We start from the raw sequence: 20,328 nt of genomic DNA, 5'->3' as shown, positions 1-20,328 counted from the left end.
TTTGAAGAACTCCAAGTTGCTCGTATGACTTTGACGCAAAAGTGCCAATGCCACTCAAGCTCTATTCATCCAAAACAAAAAAATTGATATAGAGAAGCAAATTCATTTCTGACCGAAGTTAATCCTATCAATCAAACATTAGAATTACTTCTTATGACCGTTTATGGCCGTTTGATTTAATGACCTCTGCAGATCTGTGTTAGCGGCTACAATAATTAAGCTTAAAATCAGCGCAGAGGTGACTCTGTTTTTTATGATATAACCCTGAGACCATCTTGTTTTCAACAGATAAGTTACCAGAGCATTGAGTCGTCTGATCCAGGCATCAACGTCCCGGGGCCGAGGCGAACTGTGTCCAAGCTGAAAAATGAGACCTACCACATGTTCTCCAACCTCCACCCGGGAACAACTTATCTCATTTCAGTTCGAGCCCGTACAGTCAAAGGCTTTGGGCAGACCGCCCTCACTGAAATCACCACTAACATCTCAGGTATTAGCACCACTTACTGATTGAGCATGTGTGCTTGCGAGGGAGTGTGAAAGCGGCTGTAAAATTGTAAAATAGAAATGGAAACGGTCAGCCTGTCCATGTAGGCATCACTATCGTGCCATCACCGCCTATTACTGATGCACCACGCAGGTACAACGCCAGATTTCACCCACTGCCTACTATAATTAGGATCTGGGTTTTCTCTCCTTTGACCTCGGCATCTTTCTTCTCTCTTGCGGAGGCAATACTACTGCTCCCAGAGTGTAAGAGCTTCCATTGCCTCTCCAAACTAGTGACACACTCATCTCACAGTCCTCAAGACATAAATTAACTCGTAGGAAGCAGAGAAACACCACAGAGGGGACACTGCTATGTGTTAAGTATAAAGAAAGATGCAATACATTCTTGTGAGCAGAATGTCCCTTCCGAGAGTCTCCGAGCTTATTACTGGTGATAGAAATCCAGCCTTTATTTTTCTATTCCCTCTTAATGATGCATTTGCGCTTGTTAAGGGATGGGATTACCCCTCTTATGAACGCACAGCACAGCCACTCCCACCCTTTCTTGCTCACAAATTTACTCTTTCCTTCTGCCTCTGTGTCTTCACAGAGAGGCCTGGTTTGTTTAATTATAGATTTAGTGCGCAATCACTGCTTACTGGCTTGTATGTCAGACAGAACGTTGGCACAAAGCCAGACCACAGATAGAGTCGAAAAGTCTTTGCAGATCATCCTCAACCTCCTCCACTGGCCCACGGTGCAGAACATTCACTTACACTGAGTGTCTCTCAAATCTGCACTGACAGCTAGCAAACACTGAACACCTTCAACAGCTACTACTGTCAGCATCTTCAAGCAGTACTCACCGCAGAGTATCCAACTACACACATTTCCTCATTGGCACACGCGCACATACATTCAGATGTGTGCGCACTGTGGCTGATACACAATCATCCTTCAAAGAGACTCTGTCTGGCAACAGGCATCACACCCTCTTTTAGTTCTACAAACCGCAACAGACCTTTAATGTCCACAAATGCACTTTCAGTTTCCCTTTAATGCCTCACCTTAACTGCTGCGGTATTAGCAAACCGCTTCTTAATATGATAATCATTGATTCCTCATGAATAGTTTGCTCTGCTTCCCCTCACTAATTTACTACTGATATTTAAGAGAAATGTGCCACCACATCTCCAGGGAGGAGCAGGTCTCTAGCCAAATCCTTTTAGATGAGAAACCTGTTCAATTTAGCGTCACACACATAACTTTTTATTGGACTTGTATCCAAGACAACTAGAAGGGAAATTCAAGCAGTGTACTGAATATGAGGATGTGGGTATTGGGTACTAGCACTGAGAGGGGGATGGCTCTAAAGGGTCTGTCAGCATCACGAGACATTGAGGAGCTGAACACATTTATGTGGAAGCAGAGACTGTATTTTAACTGAATTAAGGTGGCATAAATGAACACTGGGTATGCCATTATGTGTTTTTGTGTGTATGGACATGTAAATTTAGTGTTTTTCTGTGTCTTCAGCTCCCACTTTTGACTACGGAGACATGCCATCCCCCCTGGGCGAGACAGAGAGCACCATTACTGTCCTGCTGCGCCCGGCCCAAGGCAGGGGTGCACCTGTCAGGTGAGGAAATAATCTCAAATGTACATATTAGATTTATTTTTTATTTTATACCAAACATGGCTTATTAAAGGTGCACATCCACTCTGTGTCCAGTACATACCAGGTGGTAATTGAAGAGGAGACAGTGAAGAAAGTGAAGAGAGAGCTGGGGCTTCAGGAGTGTTTCCCGCTGCCCATGTCCCACGGTGAAGCGCAGGCCCGGGGCACACCACACTACTACACAGCCGAGCTGCCACCCAGCAGCCTTCCAGAGGCCAGTCCCTTCACTGTGGGCGACAATCACACTTACAACGGCTACTGGAACAGCCCTTTGGACCCACGCAAAAGCTACCTTGTCTACTTCCAGGCTATGAGCAACTTCAGAGGGGTGAGTGATTGTTAACTCCAACCAGTGGGGCAACAGATCTGGAAACACTAGCTAGCTGTTAATGGTTATCTGTATTTACTATTGCTATGGTTGACTCTGTAGGACAGTTGACATTGTCTGGGCTCACAACCCCTAAAAGAGTATTTGTGCTGTGAATGGTGGTGTTGGATGAAGACATATTGAACTGGCAGTGTAACTACTTGGAAATGATGTATGTTTATATCCAACCGCTTTGATTCTCTGCAAACAAAGCATATCTGAAACAGAGAATTACTTGCATGCATTACTTACAGCTAACGGAGCAGTGCTTAGCTGAAATTACTCAGCGTCAACAATGTACTCCACTTCATTCAGCTTTTATTTTCTATGCTTTTCCTATTCTGTCCCATTCCTTTCTTTTTGTGTCCTGTTATCTCATGTACTTCGTTCAATGGCCCTTTCATTAATGTCCTTCTCTACTCTTTTCTGTCTTTATACACCTAATCACTTGAGTATTGTTTTTTAAATTGCCAGTGAGTGTGGACCAACGTAAACCAGGCTTAAAGCTTTTAGATTTCAGCATTCTTGTCCACATAACAAAATCTTTGTGAATCCTGGTTGTAGACCTTGTTAGTTGGGAAGCAGTGTGTAATTTAACACTGCTGCGTTTCCATCCATTTCACTGCTCATCATCCAGTCATACCCAGAGGACGCCACATTACCTTTCCAAATTCCATTACAGGAAGTGCTGCTACTTGGGTAAGGCAATTACTTAGAGATAATTGGGCACAGGTGCAGATGATCAGAGGTAGAAAGCTGCTGCCTTAATATCCACAGACTGTAGCAATGGAGCTGAGAAAAGTTGCCGTGGGTAACACAGCCTTGTGTGATCATCATCTGGGAAGAAATACATGCAAGCTGGGTTACTGGTCTGTTTGACTTTTCGAGTCCTGTCAGTGGCTACTTTGTGATCACGTCACTTTCTTTTTTTTTTAACTTGGCATGTGTGTATTATAAAGTCCCATGAACACCATTAGGATGTTTTTCCAAGCCAATGGAGAAATACACGGAGGTAGTGCAGTGTGAGCACTTCACACAACTAGGCTACTAAGCATGGGATTAGATAGGGGAGGCCTGGCTTTACCAGCGGATGAGATTAGGTTTTGTTTTGCCTGGCAGGGTGCCAGCATCCATGACCCACAATGAGTGGAAACACAGGGCGATATTACACAGCCAACACTGTCCCCAGTCTTTCAAATACTACCGGCTTTGCCATGAAATACAGTAGCAGTCAGTCACAGTCGAAATCTGGGCAACAATAACTCTTGAAGGAACAACAGTGTGCTGGGAGGGCAGGAACTTACTTTTCATGTGTTCACAAGATGTTTTAGTCAAAAAACGACAAAGCGTAATCCTGCAAACACATAATTAGAGACTGCTTTATTCTAGGGTCAGTGTTTCAGACATCGCACCTTTTTCAATGCAGAGGTTTTGTTGTGGGTGTGATGGAAGCCCAAGAAGTTTTGATTTTACTCAGGATGTCAGCTAAAAAGCTTGTGATTTACAGTAGCTCAATTCAATTAGTTGAGCACAGCAGAGGGGCAGCTAATTGCTGGGCATACAACCAATCAACAGCGGGGCACAGAAGACATGTCACAGGAGGCCTACGACAATATGAACCGACACATGAAAAAGTGCTAGTTACATAAAGCAAGATAACATAAAAGAGCATAACATAGCAGAAATAACACAAACCGCAAATAAGACAGTATGACACTGATGGCTTCTTTGGCCTGTTAATGGCATTATTAACGTTCCAGTGTTATTAACAATTGTTAACAACTTAATGAGTCTTAATTTGTCTATCAAACCCACAAATCAGATGTTAAGGTTTGGCTTGTGCTGCCTGTTTGGACGGGAATATTGCAATTGCATAATGTGTGTTTTGTGTGCTATTTTGTTTGCTTACTTTGTGTTTTGTCTTCCTATCCTCTGTGTACAATTATGCATTTCAGGCATTTTACATTTTACCACTATGCTCACTCTGTCACAAAAATGTAGGCCAAAAAAGAGAATTTTAGCATTTGAAATGTGATTTTGTATGGAACCATAAATTCATTCAGCATATTCATACTGTGGGGTATTTTTATATAGAGAATAGGGAAGCATAATTACCTTATGCCCACTTATTGTGGAAGAAGAAAAAGACTGCACCTGCTCTTGAACTGAAAGGGTGCCTGCTGGCATTAAAGGCAGTCACGTATGTAAGGGTTAATGCCCGACGAGGCGGAGGCAACCGACAGACAATGACGTCAGATTCCTTTTCAACTTTCATTCAATATATTCAGACATTCATTCAATATATTCAGACTTTCATTCAATATATTCAGACTTTCATTCAATATATTCAGACTTTCATTCAATATATTCAAGGTTCATTCAATATATTCAAACTTTACATATATATATATAATAATTTCCTAAATGGCATGCCATATTATATATATATATATATATATATATATATATATATATATATATATATATATATATATATATATATATATATATATATATATATACATACATACATACATACATACACACACACACACACACACACACACACACACACACACACACACACACACACACACACACACACACACACACAGTAAAACCCTCAGTGTGTGCCACATTGCATGTTGGCATTTGTGTATTGTATTTAGAGCGGCCAGGAATAACCAGCCCTGGCACAGCACGGCCAGACGTGTCAGACGTGTGATGAGTGTCCCACAATCTGTAGCCGGCCTATTAACTCTTCTGCTGAGCCGACACACAACGATTCAGATGTGCATGTTACAGAAATGCGCGACTATCCATCACACCAACATATTTTTTTACTACAGCAAATAGATGTAAATGTGCTCTGTCTTAATTTGCCAAAGCTTGTAATGATTGAATGTAAGGTTTCAAACGTTCATCAAATTCATCAAATCAGCTTCTCAAAAGCTCAAAGTCACCAGTCAGCGTTTCTAGAGACGCATACAATAGAAATGCACTTTTAAGCAATTTGATTATTGATTATTAATTACAAGAAACAGATCATTAATACCCATCAAGATAAATTCTATTATCCTGCAGAGCACCAATACAAATTAAGTTGTGCAAATAGCAATGGTACTTCTTGACTTAAAGTATGGCTTTTCATCCACTGTCACAATGCATTACAACAAAAGATCTGCCACAATGTCAAAATGCAGAAAAGTATTTGTTTATGGATGTTAAATTTAGATAAAAAAGAAACCCATTCAACAAGAATTCGACATCACAGCCTTTTCACTTTAGCTTGATCGGCCGATACCTTAACTTTTCCTCTTGTACCATCATCAGGTCAACATTTGTCCAATATCTTCCATAAGTAAATATCTGTGAATTAACATTCTCCCCACTTTTTTCATGGGAAATTCCCATTACTTAATCTATTACTAATCATTTAATTATTGGTAATCAAGTGGTAAATCATACTGAATAGTTACTAAGCAGTTCATCCAGTTACTTTATGATTATGAGAAGCAGCTACTTAGTCTTTACAGGAGAATTCCTTAGTTAGTTATTTAGTTAGTTAGTCCCTTAATAACAAACCAAAGAAGGCAGGATTCTCAAAAAATATGTTAACATCCACATATATTATTATTAACATCCATGTCATATTCTGTAACATTAGTGATACTGCAAGTTAACATTTCATAAACAGAGTATGTACCAGTGTAAGTAGGCTTTGAGTAGATTTGACCATGGAGCTGTGTGGAAAGGCAATAACTTGAAACACAAACTGCTTTCACAACGCATATTGATTATTTACATATGTGGAAAACGTCTCAACATCTAGCAATATAATAACCATTTGTAAAAAAAAAAAAAAGCATTAAAATATGTGTAAAGGACAGTACTCCTCATGCAGAATAGCCCATTATAATAATTATTAATGCACTGATGTGTTCATCACTTTAATGTTGCAGCTGGTAAAGGTGGAAGTCATTTTAATGACCTAACATACTGCTTTTCACTGTTTGTGAATTTCCCCCTGGGGATCAATAATGTCTTAGTCCATAATAATAAATCATGATGTATTTGTTAAATATATTTTGTATTATTAATCTGAATCTCTAAATTTACTAAAGTTATCAAATAAATGTAGTGGAGTAAAAATTATAATATTTCCCCTCTGAAATGAAATGTAGTAGTAGTATAAAGTACAAATTAGAATATATATAAATACTCAAGTACTGTATAAGTACCTTGATATTGTGCTTGAATACAGTAATTGAGTAAATGTGCTTTGTAACTTTCCACTACTGATATTAAACAGCCTAAACATAAGTTGGGACTCAAAAAGAAACTGAATAGTTTTTCAATGAAAAGGGCTATGTACTGATGATTCTTACAAAGGATTTATGATGTACTATAATGAATATGCAGGTATACACATAGCTGCCTATTTGACTTTTTTTGTCTTTTCAGTCTCACATTAGATTATACATATTTCATGCATATAAATAAAAGAGCACATAAGTCTTAAATTGCATTTGCTAATGTTAAACATTAGTGGTGGGGGAAAAAGCGATACAGCATAGTATCGCAATATTTTCCGTGGCAATACTGTATCGATACACAGACGCCAAGTATCGATCTTTTATTATATATGTGTTGGTCAGTTTGTCTGCTTGACAATCCCATTTTGCAGCAATAAAATTGAAGTGAGATGAACAAACAGAGAAATGTATCTTTTTAAAAAAAACTGTGTTGACAAAGTATTCTTTTGAGGACATAATTTGAAATTATGTCCCCAAAAGAAGTTGAAGTTGGAAAAAAGGTAATAAATTGCAATATATCGCAAAATATTGCAATATCTTTAAAATCGCAATAATATTGTATCATGACATAAGTATCGTGATGATATCGTATTGTGAGGCCTCTGGTGATTCCCACCCCTAATAAACATGTCAGTCTGAATCTGTGTGGTTTGTTTATAGCAATGAAATGACATTCTGTCTCTCAGAAAACACGTTTGTCTACAACCTGGCTCTGTATTTTCAGATCAAACCATCATATTAAGAACGTGTTTAAGTTTCTATCAGCTTGAAATGGATTTTCAATAAAAAAAAAAAAGAAAAAAAAAGCTATTTAACTGGAGTTTGAGAAAAGTGCTTTTTACTCATTTCCGAATGGTCAAATTTGCATAATTGTCCCATAATGCCTGAATTAGCATCTGTAAATCTTAATTTGATAATGCATCTCCTGCAAGAGGTGGCAGGATGGAATTGGATTACAGTCTTGGATCTCATTAGTGCTGTTTGACAAAGGTCCTTTTCATAATACTGAGATGTCATCAGTTAAAATTTGAATAAAATTAATTCCATTTCATAGTGATGCATTGGTCTGAATCCCCCCTCTCAATTATGCTCTCTGCCTTTAAACTCTCGTATTTTATCCTTCAGCAAGAATCTCTCATCTCCTTCTCAAACACTTCACTGCAGCTCTCAAATTTGAAACATTTTGTAATATCATGTCGTCAATAGGACTTTTAACTCTTGGGTAATTTGTCTGTATCAATCTGAATCATTTTCATTGTAGTTTATTTGTGCCTCTATCATAAAGTAAATTACGCTTTTTTAGAAAAGAATGGTGCAACCCACTCATGTTTAGTCATTTAAATATATTTAATCAGAGGGTCGAATCAGCAGAGATGGGAGACAGCACTGTGGTTCCAGATGCGGTCCTCCCTTGTTTACTGTGTAGCATCATGCATTCATTCAGACTGTGTTTTTTATCTGCTGTGGACATATTTTCAACATGATATATGTGGGTGTCTCAGCTCAGTATTTCACATCATTCTCTTTTCTTTTATCACATCTCTTTTATGCAAAATGCAAGGCGACACCCTCCACCTCTGATGTCTGTGTTTTCTTTCTCTTTCAGGAATCCAGAATAAACTGCATCCGCATCGCTCGCAAAGGTAATCCAACATGAAAATCTATCCTCCCACAAACACTGTGCCCTTGAATGAATTGCATTGTTTCTGAGTGCGGTGTGATGTCGTCTGCTCTCTCGTTGTTGTAAGATAAGAAATTAAGAATGTCATTTTAACAGTATTGTTTAGTTTAGTCTATACTGCACCATCATTCACCTCTCTCTCTCAAGGTGGGGATCTGGACAGATTTTGCCTGACTGGTCCTGGTTGTTTAGCAGCGGGTTCTCTGAGAAAAGGGCAACAAGCAGGGAGGGATTAGAGGTCAGGCTTTCATCCTGTTTGTTTGAGGTCAGACGCTGGGACACGCTATATCAAAGGCAGTCTCTTTGTTCTCATCAGCAGCCCACTAGACGGCTACATCTGAGGGCTTTGACCTCAACCAGGTCCAGAAGGGTCCTCCAGATCAAAACTTCCAGATGGAGCTACCTTGGCCTATCAGTATAGCCCCCAACCCCCCCCCCCTTCCCCCTCCTCTTCTGTAGCTCAGCTTTTGGATTCAAAGGGACATGCAAAGGGCAGGGCAAGTGACTCTAAGTCCTGATGGCAGGAGAGCCCCTCTTGCTGTAGTACACTGTCAGATCATGGTGAATAAAAGTCATGTATTTATAGTTATCATAGCACCGCAACAGCAGAGCCTTGCAAGTAAATTGTCTTGGCGGGGTGTCTTTTTTTTGTTGACGGCCTTTTTTTTGTGAGTGAAAAAATGAAATAGATGAGGCTCTCCTCAAGCATAAAGCCAAAAGGCAAGGCCAGCCATTTCAGTTCAGCATCTCACTCCATCTGCCATACACAGACACCCGGTTGGGCATCAATTAATTATGCTTTTTCACACCAATGGGCTTTACAGTGTGCTTTTCTCTTTTCTTTGACTCTAAGCAATGACCGAAAGAAGTAAATCCACAACGGCGATCAAACTGTTAAAATAATAGATAAGCAAGATATTAATAATAAAATAAAATAAAGAATAGAAAGAACAAAAGGGAAGAGAGAGAAAAGTGCACAACGGAAAGTAATGGTTTAAAAGATTGCCCCCATTACATCATCCACATACAGTACAGTAAATGATGATGTAACCGGAAAAAAAGCTTGAAATGCAAATTGATAGGAAAAAAATTCCCAGGTAGATTTCCAATTTCAAGGTGCGACAGGTCAGAGGTTTTTTCAGTTGCTGTTGTGATCTCTGTGATCCCTCTACCATTAACATAGCCTCCGCATCATCAGGTCCTAAGCCGTTATTATCAAGCAGCCCATCACAAGCAAAGTGGTGGCAAATGATTCTGGCTTGGATAACAAAGCTGGAGATTACATTTCAACTTCCAGGTGACAGTTTAATTAAGGATCTTCTGGCAGGCTCAACACAACAATAGACTCCCATTTCTCCTCTAAGTGCCAATTTCCACCATCGGGCAGCTGGCAGGTGCATGGATTCATGTGGAAATCTATTTCATGCTCGTGTTTGGCTTAATAGAAATTCCAAGGCTAAATGTGGCAAAACCGCCTTATCTGTCCAAATGTCAGAAAAGTGAAATTGATTTTTCACCTCCTCATCTACTTTTCTAGCCAATATAACGCATCCCTGTATTTCACTTGTACGTGTAATTTTAAATGAAGTCGCAGCATAAAATAAACAGCAAGTGCTGAGTTTGTGGCTGTTTTTTGAATGGAGAACCTTGAGACGAGCTGAGATCTATGTTCTCTTCAGTTACAGCAGCTCACAGACATGAAGGCATTTTTGGATGATAGTGTGTCCCTGTGTGTGAATAGAAACTACAAAAAGATCGTCTTTGATCCAGTCTAACTAAACCGTCTCCTACCACTACTGCTAAGTAAAGTTTACCTGTCAGATGAGGTGTCTATACACTGAACAGCACACAGAAATGTCACATTTTTGGAACATGTTACGTAGAGGTAGCAATTCAAAAATCTACATCCTGAGCGGTTTCAGAAGGAACAGTTCCTTTCTGATATCAAGCCAATGACTAATTTTCTCCATTCAGATTCAGTATGCCAAACACCCATCAATGATTTAAAAGAAATCCTGCCAAATAATGAAATATAATTGTGCTACTTTGATCTTTGGTATCAGGCTTCTATAGCACCAGTACAGTGCCCCCGGCTGCAGATAGTTTGGCTAAAACATGTCTCTGTTTTCATTTTCCTTGCCCCAGATCTGATTCTTACCCAGCAGGCAGAAAGATACAGTTCTATCCCTAGGCCTACTCTGACTTCTTCTACTGCTCTCCGGATAGGTTGTGCTGTTCCAATAGACTCAGAAGGGCTAGTTTTGGGGCTGTCAAGGCCTGGAGCACAGGCTGACACGCACAAGAAAAACTAGATCAGTGGGCCCCTAGAACAAGACAAAAAAAGGGCCACTGCTCAGCACCATTTACATAAGTACGAAGCTATCCAGTAGCTCACAGACACCGGGGCACCTTGAAATTGTACTGTAGGGCTGTGTGGGTGACTTTTCACTGGGAAAAAAGTATTTAATTCAGTTTTGAATAGAAATGCACCTCAAAGATTTAATTTACTGTATGTACCATAGCATATAAATGTACAATTGTCATATCACAAGGTGATGTTGCAATGCCATGGAACTTAACAATAGATTGAAGGACAATGTGCTGCAAGCCTTTTTTTGTACATGACTAATGGATCTTAGCAAATCAGTTTCTGTCTTGCACTGACATATTTGCAACTCTTTCTTTTACACCAATTTATGGCGACGTGTTTATTCTCTTATCTCCGCTCCTTTTCTGTAAATGTCAGTATAAATCTTGAACAGCCTAAATAGCCGGTTGAAAAACTCTCAGACAAACACACTTTTCTTCTGCAAGCCAATCATTTTGCTTGTTATAGCACAAGTTGTCATTATATATGTCTGAGGATTGCAGGTGTGTTGTGTTGGACAACGCTGACAGTGGCTGGCTGCTTTGCTTAAGGCATCACTTCTTTTTTCCTGTGTCGCTTTCATCTTTCCAGCTATTTGAAAATACCACTGTTATTGAAGTGTAGCTTTGGCTTTAAGCAGACCATTACAATTCAGTGGATCTCCCCACAGTAGTCAAGATAAGCAGAGTGAATGTACATGTAGTGTCGTGTGAAAAGTCTACATTTGTGAGTTTTGTGTGCATGAATGATAAGTTCTTCAAAGCGGGGAATTTTCAATTTTCCCGTCTCTGCATTCAATTTTTCACACTCTTTGCTTTAGAATTTCCTATAAATCATTTCTTCGGCACCTCCAACTTCATTCATTTATAGCCTGTATTTGCATTGTGCCTTTTTTTTTTTTTTTTTTAAATGTGCACCCGTGTTTCTGCTTCTAGCGGCCTGCAAGGATCACCGCAAGGCTCTGGAGGTGTCCCAACACTCTGAGGAGATGGGTCTGATTCTCGGGGTGTGTGCCGGAGGTCTGGTTGTCCTCATCCTTCTGCTGGGTGCCGTCATCATCATCATTAAGAAAGGGTAAACGTCTGCTGATAACTATTGAGTGCATAACATGCCTCATTATGCACAGTCACATTTCCCACATTGTTTTACCCTTTATGTTTTGTTTTGGAACAGTTCAGTAATCAGTTTTTATACTTGCTGAACTTTTGAAAAAGGTCATGCTTGTTTAGGGAAGATGCTGGACCAACAGCCACAGCTGCATTGTTTTCATTCCCTTATGGTGCACCGGAGGGACCAAACAACTCTCATCTGCACAGCCTATCTGAGTGTGAAGTATCTAATTAAAGGCGGGTGCAATTCAATTAGCCACTTAATTACGCACACCAAGCAGAGCCCTGGCCCTTAAATGAGATTGTAATTTGGAGGGAAAAGGTGTGCTTTTAGAGATTATTAGCCAACGATCCCACAGGTCTACAGTAGATCATCCACATCTCTGGTTTTGGATTTATATAGCAGCAGCTGTGCTCCTGAATTCAAGACATAAATAAGACTTAACTTGCCTTACTAAAATAACATGAATTGAAATTGAACCTGCCATGCCAAATAAGCAGTTACTCAGGGCTCCAGCAATCATTATTTAACGGCTGACACAGCGTCCAGGCTGATATTGAATAATGTTGATTCTGAAAGTCACTACTACTCTGCACATTAGCCCGGGTTCCTCTGCTAAGCCACCATGAAGTTCGCTCTTAGAGAATTGATTGCTAAATTTTCTGTGACAGGAAGCCACGTGGTCTAGTCCTTGAAGTGTAACACTGAGACGTATTCGATAGAAGGAAAAACACACGTTTTTTCTGCCTCGCTGTGGTTTGGTCTGTCAGCACCTGCTTGGTACATTCGCATGTGTCATATGGCTGCCCCCACAGCCGAGCTCACGAGAGGATGGATCTCATTTTCACTGTAATCAATGCATTCTGCCCTTGCTTTCATCTTGCATCTCTACTTTCTCTTGATTTTTTTTTTTCCTTCTCCTGCACTCTTGCCAGAAGGGACTACTACTCTTACTATCCGTAAGTGACTCCACCTCTTTGCTCTCCCATCGTTTTTGGGTCTATCATATACATGCTTGTGCTCTGGCTGTCAATCATAAGCTGTAGAGGGAAAACAATAAGGCAGCTGTTTTTTTCTCACTAATTTTACACTTAACTTTTCACTTTGTTTCTCTCAATCTCTACCCCCATATTAGTCCTTACTAAACATAACATTTCATTTTTCTCCCTCTCTCTGTCTCTATCTGTCTATTACAATATCTTCTGTATTGCAATCCCCCCTCCTTCTTCTTCTTCTTTATCCATGAATAGGAAACCAGTGAACATGAATAAGACACCCATTACCTACCGGCAGGAGAAGAGCCATATGGGCTCCATGGAGCGCAGTTTCACAGACCAGAGCACCCTACAGGAGGATGAAAGAATGGCCCTTTCCTTCATGGATGCGCAAACCTGCGGCACACGCAGTAAGACAAATGCAGCATAAAGTACAGTGTTCACAAACCTGCCAGCTTACCACAACTACACAATGCAATTTCAAAATTGACATACATCATGACACTTGTAATCTTGTTGACCGTCACTCATTCACTCCATAAATGTCTGAATCATTCTGAAAGATAGTTATCACCCTGTGTGAAAAATGTTCTTTGGTACATCTCACCTTCAGCTATTTACTGCCTGCAGATGATACACACAAAAAAAACTCACAAGATTGCAAAAAATAGGAGAATCGCACAAGTGAAGTCACATGAATCGAAATAAATTATTTGTGATGCTAGTCCGTACTTTTCATCTTCAGTAGTTCACCTTTCTAATATTGTCAGTCTCACAGAGAGGGAACAATAGATGTGTTTACTCCAAAATTGGCACAGATCTTGGTCTGCTCACACGTCATCCGAGACAGAGCTGCTGTCACGTCTACATACGATTTATTATGAAGACACCTTTGCCCAGACAAACCTTATCAAAGAGAAAAACCTGTAACATATACTGTACTGTATGTGTCAGTATAAGCATGCAGAGTGCCATTATGTGTTGGTAACACCAGTTTGTGTCAGCCTAAACCAAACGAGTCACAAAAAAACATTATATATCGCAATATGTCTTGTACATGGATATTTCAGCTGAAATTTCATGCTGAAATTGCCAATGTGTCTCGTGTCTGGTTGCAGGTGACGCTCGTAGTTCAGTGAACGAGGCCAGCAGCCTGCTGGGAGGCTCCCCGAGGCACCAGTGTGGACGTAAAGGCTCGCCGTACCACACTGGGCAGCTCCACCCCGCAGTTCGAGTGGCTGACCTTCTCCAGCACATCAACCAGATGAAGACAGCCGAGGGCTACGGCTTTAAACAGGAGTATGAGGTGAGAGGGCGCCACATAGCACAAGACAACAGTAGCTAGTACTCTTACACTCTGACAACATGAAATGAATCAGCAATACAAAGCATTGCTGCTGATTCAACAGTGTCTAAAGAACAGTGTTAATATATTCACACTGTGATTATACCCGTAAATAACCAACCTTCACTGTAATTTCGACAGCATAATTGGTCCATTCATTACTAACATACATCAGGTAAGATAACTAGAGGCAAGAACACTCAAACTGCAGTGATATACCTAACCTATAAACAAATGTATGGATTAAATACAGATGACGAATTTCATTTCTCTGTGAACAATGTGACAATAAAGGCACCTTTAACCTTTTTTTTTTTTTTTTTTAACCTTAAAGCACAATTCCGGCGCAAAACTAACCTAAGGGTTAATAACAGATGTGTACCCACTCGATCGTTCTCTGGCTTTTCATACTAATAAAAACAAATCGCTATTCATACTTTTTGGGAGCTACTGTCTTTCTAAACTATCTTTTTAATAAACTGTCTGTACACTTACAATGTTCTCAATGCGTTTATCAACATTTAGCGATTTGTTTTTACTTTCCCTGTGCCCCGAATACTAGCGTTGTAAGCTAATCAGCGGTCCGCGCTAGCTTGTTTCAAGCTACAAACGCATTTGATTAGCATGAAAACATGTCCCAGAGAACGATCGAGTGGGTACACATCTGTTATTAACCCCTAGGTTCGTTTTGCGCCGGAATTGTCCTTTAAATCTAATGTCACAGATGCAGGCTTTATCACCTGTACTTAAATTCCCATGCTGAAAATGGAAAAGTGGTCTAATTAGGTTTATGTAACGTTTTTATGTATTTGTTTGTGTGTCGAGGTTGTCAGTGATGTTATAGCATCTGAGTTCCCATGGGAAGAGAAATGTTCCCTGCGTGGTGTCTCCCACTTCCTCTGAAGTGTTTTCTATAGTGTTCTGTGTAGTATCTGTGGAGACACAAGTGTCACGGTGAAACTGTTTGTGACCGAAGCACCTCAGAGGAGTGGAGTACCTAAGATTTGTTAAAATAAATCAACACATAAAGCAGCTCTGCTTTGCTCAATGACGCACAAAATCAGTCTTTATTGAAACTGCTGGTAATTGTACCGGTATATGAATAGGTTCTTCATTGGTACTTCTCTTCTTATCTAATGTATCTAATCTATACATTAGGTATTGAACTTAAAGCCTACACTTCATCCAATCCAACTGTTTTATATTAGCTTACCTGGGTTAAGGTCACAGCAGGAAGCTTCTTCTTCTTTGTAGGTGTTTCCTTAGCAGCTGGAAGGTATCATCTCTCAAACATGTCTATCCTGAAGTCTCCTCTCAATCCAGTATACCAGTTGCCAAGAGCTTTCCTCTTATTGTAAAGGAGCAGCAGCACGACACAAAAGGTTCCACAAGTTTGTTGAGCTCCTTGCCCTACTGAGGCCAGCCTCCATGTGGAATAAAAACTTATTTTAGCCTCTTAGTATCCTCGATCTCATTCTTTCATTTTCAGCTCAGAGCTTGTTGCCCTGGGGGTTGTAGCAAAGACAAAAGACAAAGCTGTTATATTTTTTTTTTAAGATTATTTTTTGGGCTTTTCCGCCTTAAATTTTTGACAGGACAGCTAGGTGAGAAGGGGGAGAGAGAGGGGGTAGACATGCAGGAAATTGTCACAGGTCAGATTCGAACTCTGGACTTCGAGGCATAAACCTCTCAGTATATGTGTGCCTGCTCTACCCACTGAGCCAACCAAACAAAGCTGTGATTTGTGGGTTAGCTCCCTCCTCACCATAAGGTCCGGTACAGTGGCCACAGTGATGTACGTCCATGGCTGGTTTACTTGAGCACTCCTAACACAGCGGAGAAAACTGGCAAGTTAAAAAGGCTGCTGGTTTAGTACTAGTGAAAGCATTGTTCATGATGAGGTTGAGGAAGCCGGGGGGGAATGCTAAAAAAGATTTCGCAACTCTGCTTGGTGCCCCAGGGAGAAAGGCGGGTCAGTACCGCGGCTTTCCTCAGCAGGAGGGGTTGACCTTAATTGGCAACATTGTTTGAAAGTGGAAGAAACTTCTAAACCTTATATGCGAACCTTCTGTGCTGCAGGAAGATTCTGGGAATGTTTAAACTATTCTGGGCAGAGGAAGGTACACTAGTGAGAGATGCCTGTGGTGGAAGAGACTGTTGTCAAGCCCCTACGTACAAGAAACAATGCAGCTTCTGTCCTTGTGACCACAGTGAAATATCTTGAGGGAACTGCTGCGTAATCCTCATTGATCAAATGTATTATCCCCCAAAGAAAACAAACGAAAAAAGAAAAAAAAAGAACACATTCCAATCAGGACGGACTGGCGAAAGCCCACAGGGTGTGGAGTGCTGCAAGCCTATACACTCAAACTCAGAGCTGTGAGTTGAGCTTCTTCAAGGTGCAGATTGGATTCTGGCATTGATACGTCTTCTCCTCTCACCACGTTGTGATACTACTGTACAAATGTCAAGACATAACCATGGCTCATCCCGATAATCCAGATTATTATATTTATAAAATGATATAAAAATTGAGTAGTTTGGGTATCTTCATTGGCTGTCCTCCAGTGGTAAGAAGGATCATGTGCAATTACTATGTTGTGTGCAATTACTATGTTGTGGATAACTGCTATGAGAGGCCATGGTAGCTGAAATGGCTCTTGCGAGAGAGGTGTGGGAGGCCATCTATCCTCCTCTGACATCATCCATGCGTCCTCCTCACCACCCACTGAAATTTATTAGCGGGGTGAAAAAGGCTTCTGGATCACTCTGTTGCTCCGCGTATGAATAAATCATCCTCATTCACGCCTAAAGAAGACCTCTGTCATGACGGCAGGCCAGATGAGGTTAAATGTCCCTGGTGGTGCTCTAGCTAGTTAGTCCCCTGGCCACTGCTAACAGGTTGTGGGTTAGCACAGAGAGGAAAGGGGAGTCTGGAGGGGTTGAGTGGGAAGGGAAGAAAGATGAAAGGGTACAGAGGGAGAAACATGAGAAACGAGAGCTCTTGGCTCCCATGTCACCTCCAAATAACCTTCTCCCAGTAACAATGTCAGTATTTACCTCCCTCTGCAATATATGGTGCAACATACTGTAAATGATCTATAATTTGCGAAGGGACATCAGACTGTGATGCATAGGACAATTCTCTTAACCTTGGGGACCACTAGATAGTGTGTGGCGTGACATCCCAGATTTAGTCTTGCATTGCCAGACCTTCCTCCACAGCGCTGCGGAGGAGGGTCTGGCTAGTTCCGGGATGGGAGATAAACGCGCTCTGGTTTATTGGCATTTCTTTAAACCAATCACAATTGTCTTTGGCGAAGTGCCGGACAGAGCAACGGCGCCTCTGCAAAATAGCCTCGGGAAGGAACTTGTTTTGGCGGAACATGTGTACGTTCAAAGGTTGTTTTAGTCGTGCAACAGAAAACTCAGATTGGACAGATAGTCTTGCTAGCTGTCTGGATTTACCCTGCAGAGATCTGAGGAGCAGCGCAAGGTGACGGACATCCGGCTGAAAATTAGGGACATCCGGAGGAATTTCCGGCCGTAACGGAACAATTCCGGAAATGAAACATCGTCGATATAAACTATCCCAGATTTGGTCAGAATTTGGGATACTCACACAGTAGAGGTCTGATGATGCTCCATAATGATCCTGCTGATGTTCAGATCCTTACAACATGTAACGTTTAATGTCCAAATCAGTTGTCTGTCATTTAGTGGATGATTAGTCTTAGTGGCTCAGCATTCCTTAGGAAGGGAATTACCATTTATTCAGACACACTATAATCAACCAGGTCATTGTCCAGGAACTTGAAATGATTCAGAATCTGCTTGCACCGCCACTGTTGTTTGTTGTAAATCACTTGGCAGATCACTGCTATCTTAGTTTCTTTTTTGCACCAATGCATCGTGGGGGTATAGTCCTGAATTGAACTGTAAGTACAGACTTGTTTCTTTGGCAGAGCATTGCTTATCCTCCTCCTGCTGTCGCAGTGGCTGCTATCTCTAGCGGTATGTTTCAGGACACATAATGACGGGCCCAGATCTCTGAATACCTCTCCCCAGTGGAAGTATTGTGGCTGAGAGTTGAGATCACACCCTAGGGAGAAGTCCATCCCTGTCACCCACAGCCCATGGCATTTATGAAACGAGAAAACATCTTTTGTCTCTGGTTCATGGTTTTCCCTCTGGAACTCTGCTTGTAGACTCATTAAACTGTCCCTCACGGGCAGAACACACTCCACTCAAAAAATCAATACACACCTCTTTGTTTTGTTTTTTCTCTCTTTGCTATAGTATGTGTTTTGACAGAGTGCTTCTCTCTATTATGAAGGAAAATGATGAGGAGTATCATATTACACTACCCCGGCAGCTATAGGTTTTTATTTCCCCAAAGAATACCTGTGTTGTGCAAAAACATTGATCAAGAATTTACGGTGAGTTGTAAAGGGGCTTGTATGTGTGGCAGCTACTGTCACTACAGTCATATTCCCACTGCAGAAAGTTGAGAGTAAACGACAGCAGCGCTTTACTGGAGAACTCAAAACTTTCATTATACCACTTTGTACCCTGAGGCTGAGGTTAGCAGGGATGATGGACTCATTGAATCAAAGTTTAGTTGCACCAGGGGCTACTGAATTACTGCGCTTATTTTAAAGAAACAACAGCTACCTCATGCTACCTTTTTGGCAACATGAATCAGACTTGTTTATTATAGTTTGTATTTTTTGAAATTCACTGTTCCTATTGTACAACATATCTGATTGGATTTTGACTAAATGTGGTGGGATTATGAATCTCATCGCTGTTTTTGGCATTTAAAAAAAGTGCATGTCAAAGTGGGGTGACATAACAGTTATTGAATGATCCTGAAAGGGAAATTGTGGAGAACCGCATGTCCGCTGTTGCCTTGTTATTAAGGGGAAACAAATAATTCACATTATAAAATCTAGTCGGATGTTGATAGCACATCAAGATGTTAAAATGAAAGTGCTTTAAAAGTGTAATCATTTCCATAGTTCAGGACTGTGTCATTATTTCCTTCATCCAATTTTACTCAATTTGTATGATCCTCTTAACCAACCCACCCCACTGATTCCTGCCAATGAGGGTTTCTAATCAATCTTTACGGGTCTGTGTTGTTTCCCTTCAGTCCCCGCCACTCTCTGACTGTTTTTCTTCCTGTGTTTTTCCTCTCCCTTCTCCTCTCTCCTCTTTGGAGGGCTGAGCAGAGCTGTGGTGGGAGCAGAGAAACTAAGAGAGCTCCAAGGTCTAGTGTCAAAATTATAAGGCAGAGAGGAACAGGGAGAGGAGTGATGAAGAGAGGTAGAGAAGGAGGAATTCAGAGAAAGAGAGACGAACCCCGAGAGAGAGCACATGGAAAGAGGAGGAAAAAGTGAGGAGGAGGGTGTAATCCCAGGCAGGATTTCGCTGGTTCTTGGCTCTCTGTGGGGAGAACTGCGTTGTAATCCCCTGCTCAGCATGCATACTTGGGCATACTTTCACCAAATTCCCCTAGTGGCTGAAAACCACATGGGGTAGACTTGTGTGTTTAACGTGTGTGTGTGTGTGTGTGTGTGTGTGTGTGTGTGTGTGTGTGTGTGTGTGTGTGTGTGTGTGTGTGTGTGTGTGTGTGTGTGTGTGTGTGTTGTGTTGTGTGTGTGTGTGTGTGTGTGTGTGTGCGTGTACATGCACATGCAGTGCAGATCTGAAGAGGCTGTTTGCAGACGCTTAACAGTGGTTTATGACGTTATGACTGAGAATAAGCGCTTGCCAGTGCATCCATGCAGACAGGTGGATGATAGGGAATGAGAAGATTTGTTGCGGAGTATGATGTGTTATAATACACCTGAGCAGCTATCCACCAAGCAGGTGGCAGACTGTCCCTCAGCCTTCACTCTAATTACCAGTCTTCTCAGCACACTGTGATTCATATACTGTATATAGAATCATTCAGAGCAGTTTTCATCAACAATA

At 41.0% G+C, this 20,328-nt stretch overlaps 1 protein-coding gene across 5 annotated transcripts in view; it reads left to right on the top strand.

Annotated features, from left to right (window-relative positions):
• The window catches only part of ptprub (protein tyrosine phosphatase receptor type Ub), a 157,864-nt gene that overhangs the window by 109,779 nt on the left and 27,757 nt on the right, over positions 1-20,328 (top strand). For 3 of the 5 annotated variants that reach the window (XM_039805643.1, XM_039805642.1, XM_039805646.1), the window contains exons 10-17: positions 289-490; positions 2,026-2,128; positions 2,222-2,495; positions 8,457-8,493; positions 11,835-11,973; positions 12,945-12,968; positions 13,260-13,414; positions 14,123-14,310. In XM_039805643.1, the coding sequence (XP_039661577.1) occupies positions 289-490; positions 2,026-2,128; positions 2,222-2,495; positions 8,457-8,493; positions 11,835-11,973; positions 12,945-12,968; positions 13,260-13,414; positions 14,123-14,310 (1,122 nt within the window). The remainder of the gene's footprint in view (positions 1-288; positions 491-2,025; positions 2,129-2,221; positions 2,496-8,456; positions 8,494-11,834; positions 11,974-12,944; positions 12,969-13,259; positions 13,415-14,122; positions 14,311-20,328) is intronic. The other 2 variants (XM_039805644.1, XM_039805645.1) reach the window with 1 other exon arrangement.

The sequence above is a fragment of the Perca fluviatilis genome, chromosome 7 (assembly GCF_010015445.1).
Source record: "Perca fluviatilis chromosome 7, GENO_Pfluv_1.0, whole genome shotgun sequence".
Lineage (NCBI taxonomy): Eukaryota > Metazoa > Chordata > Actinopteri > Perciformes > Percidae > Perca > Perca fluviatilis.
This window is presented reverse-complemented; position numbering and strand designations above follow the sequence as displayed.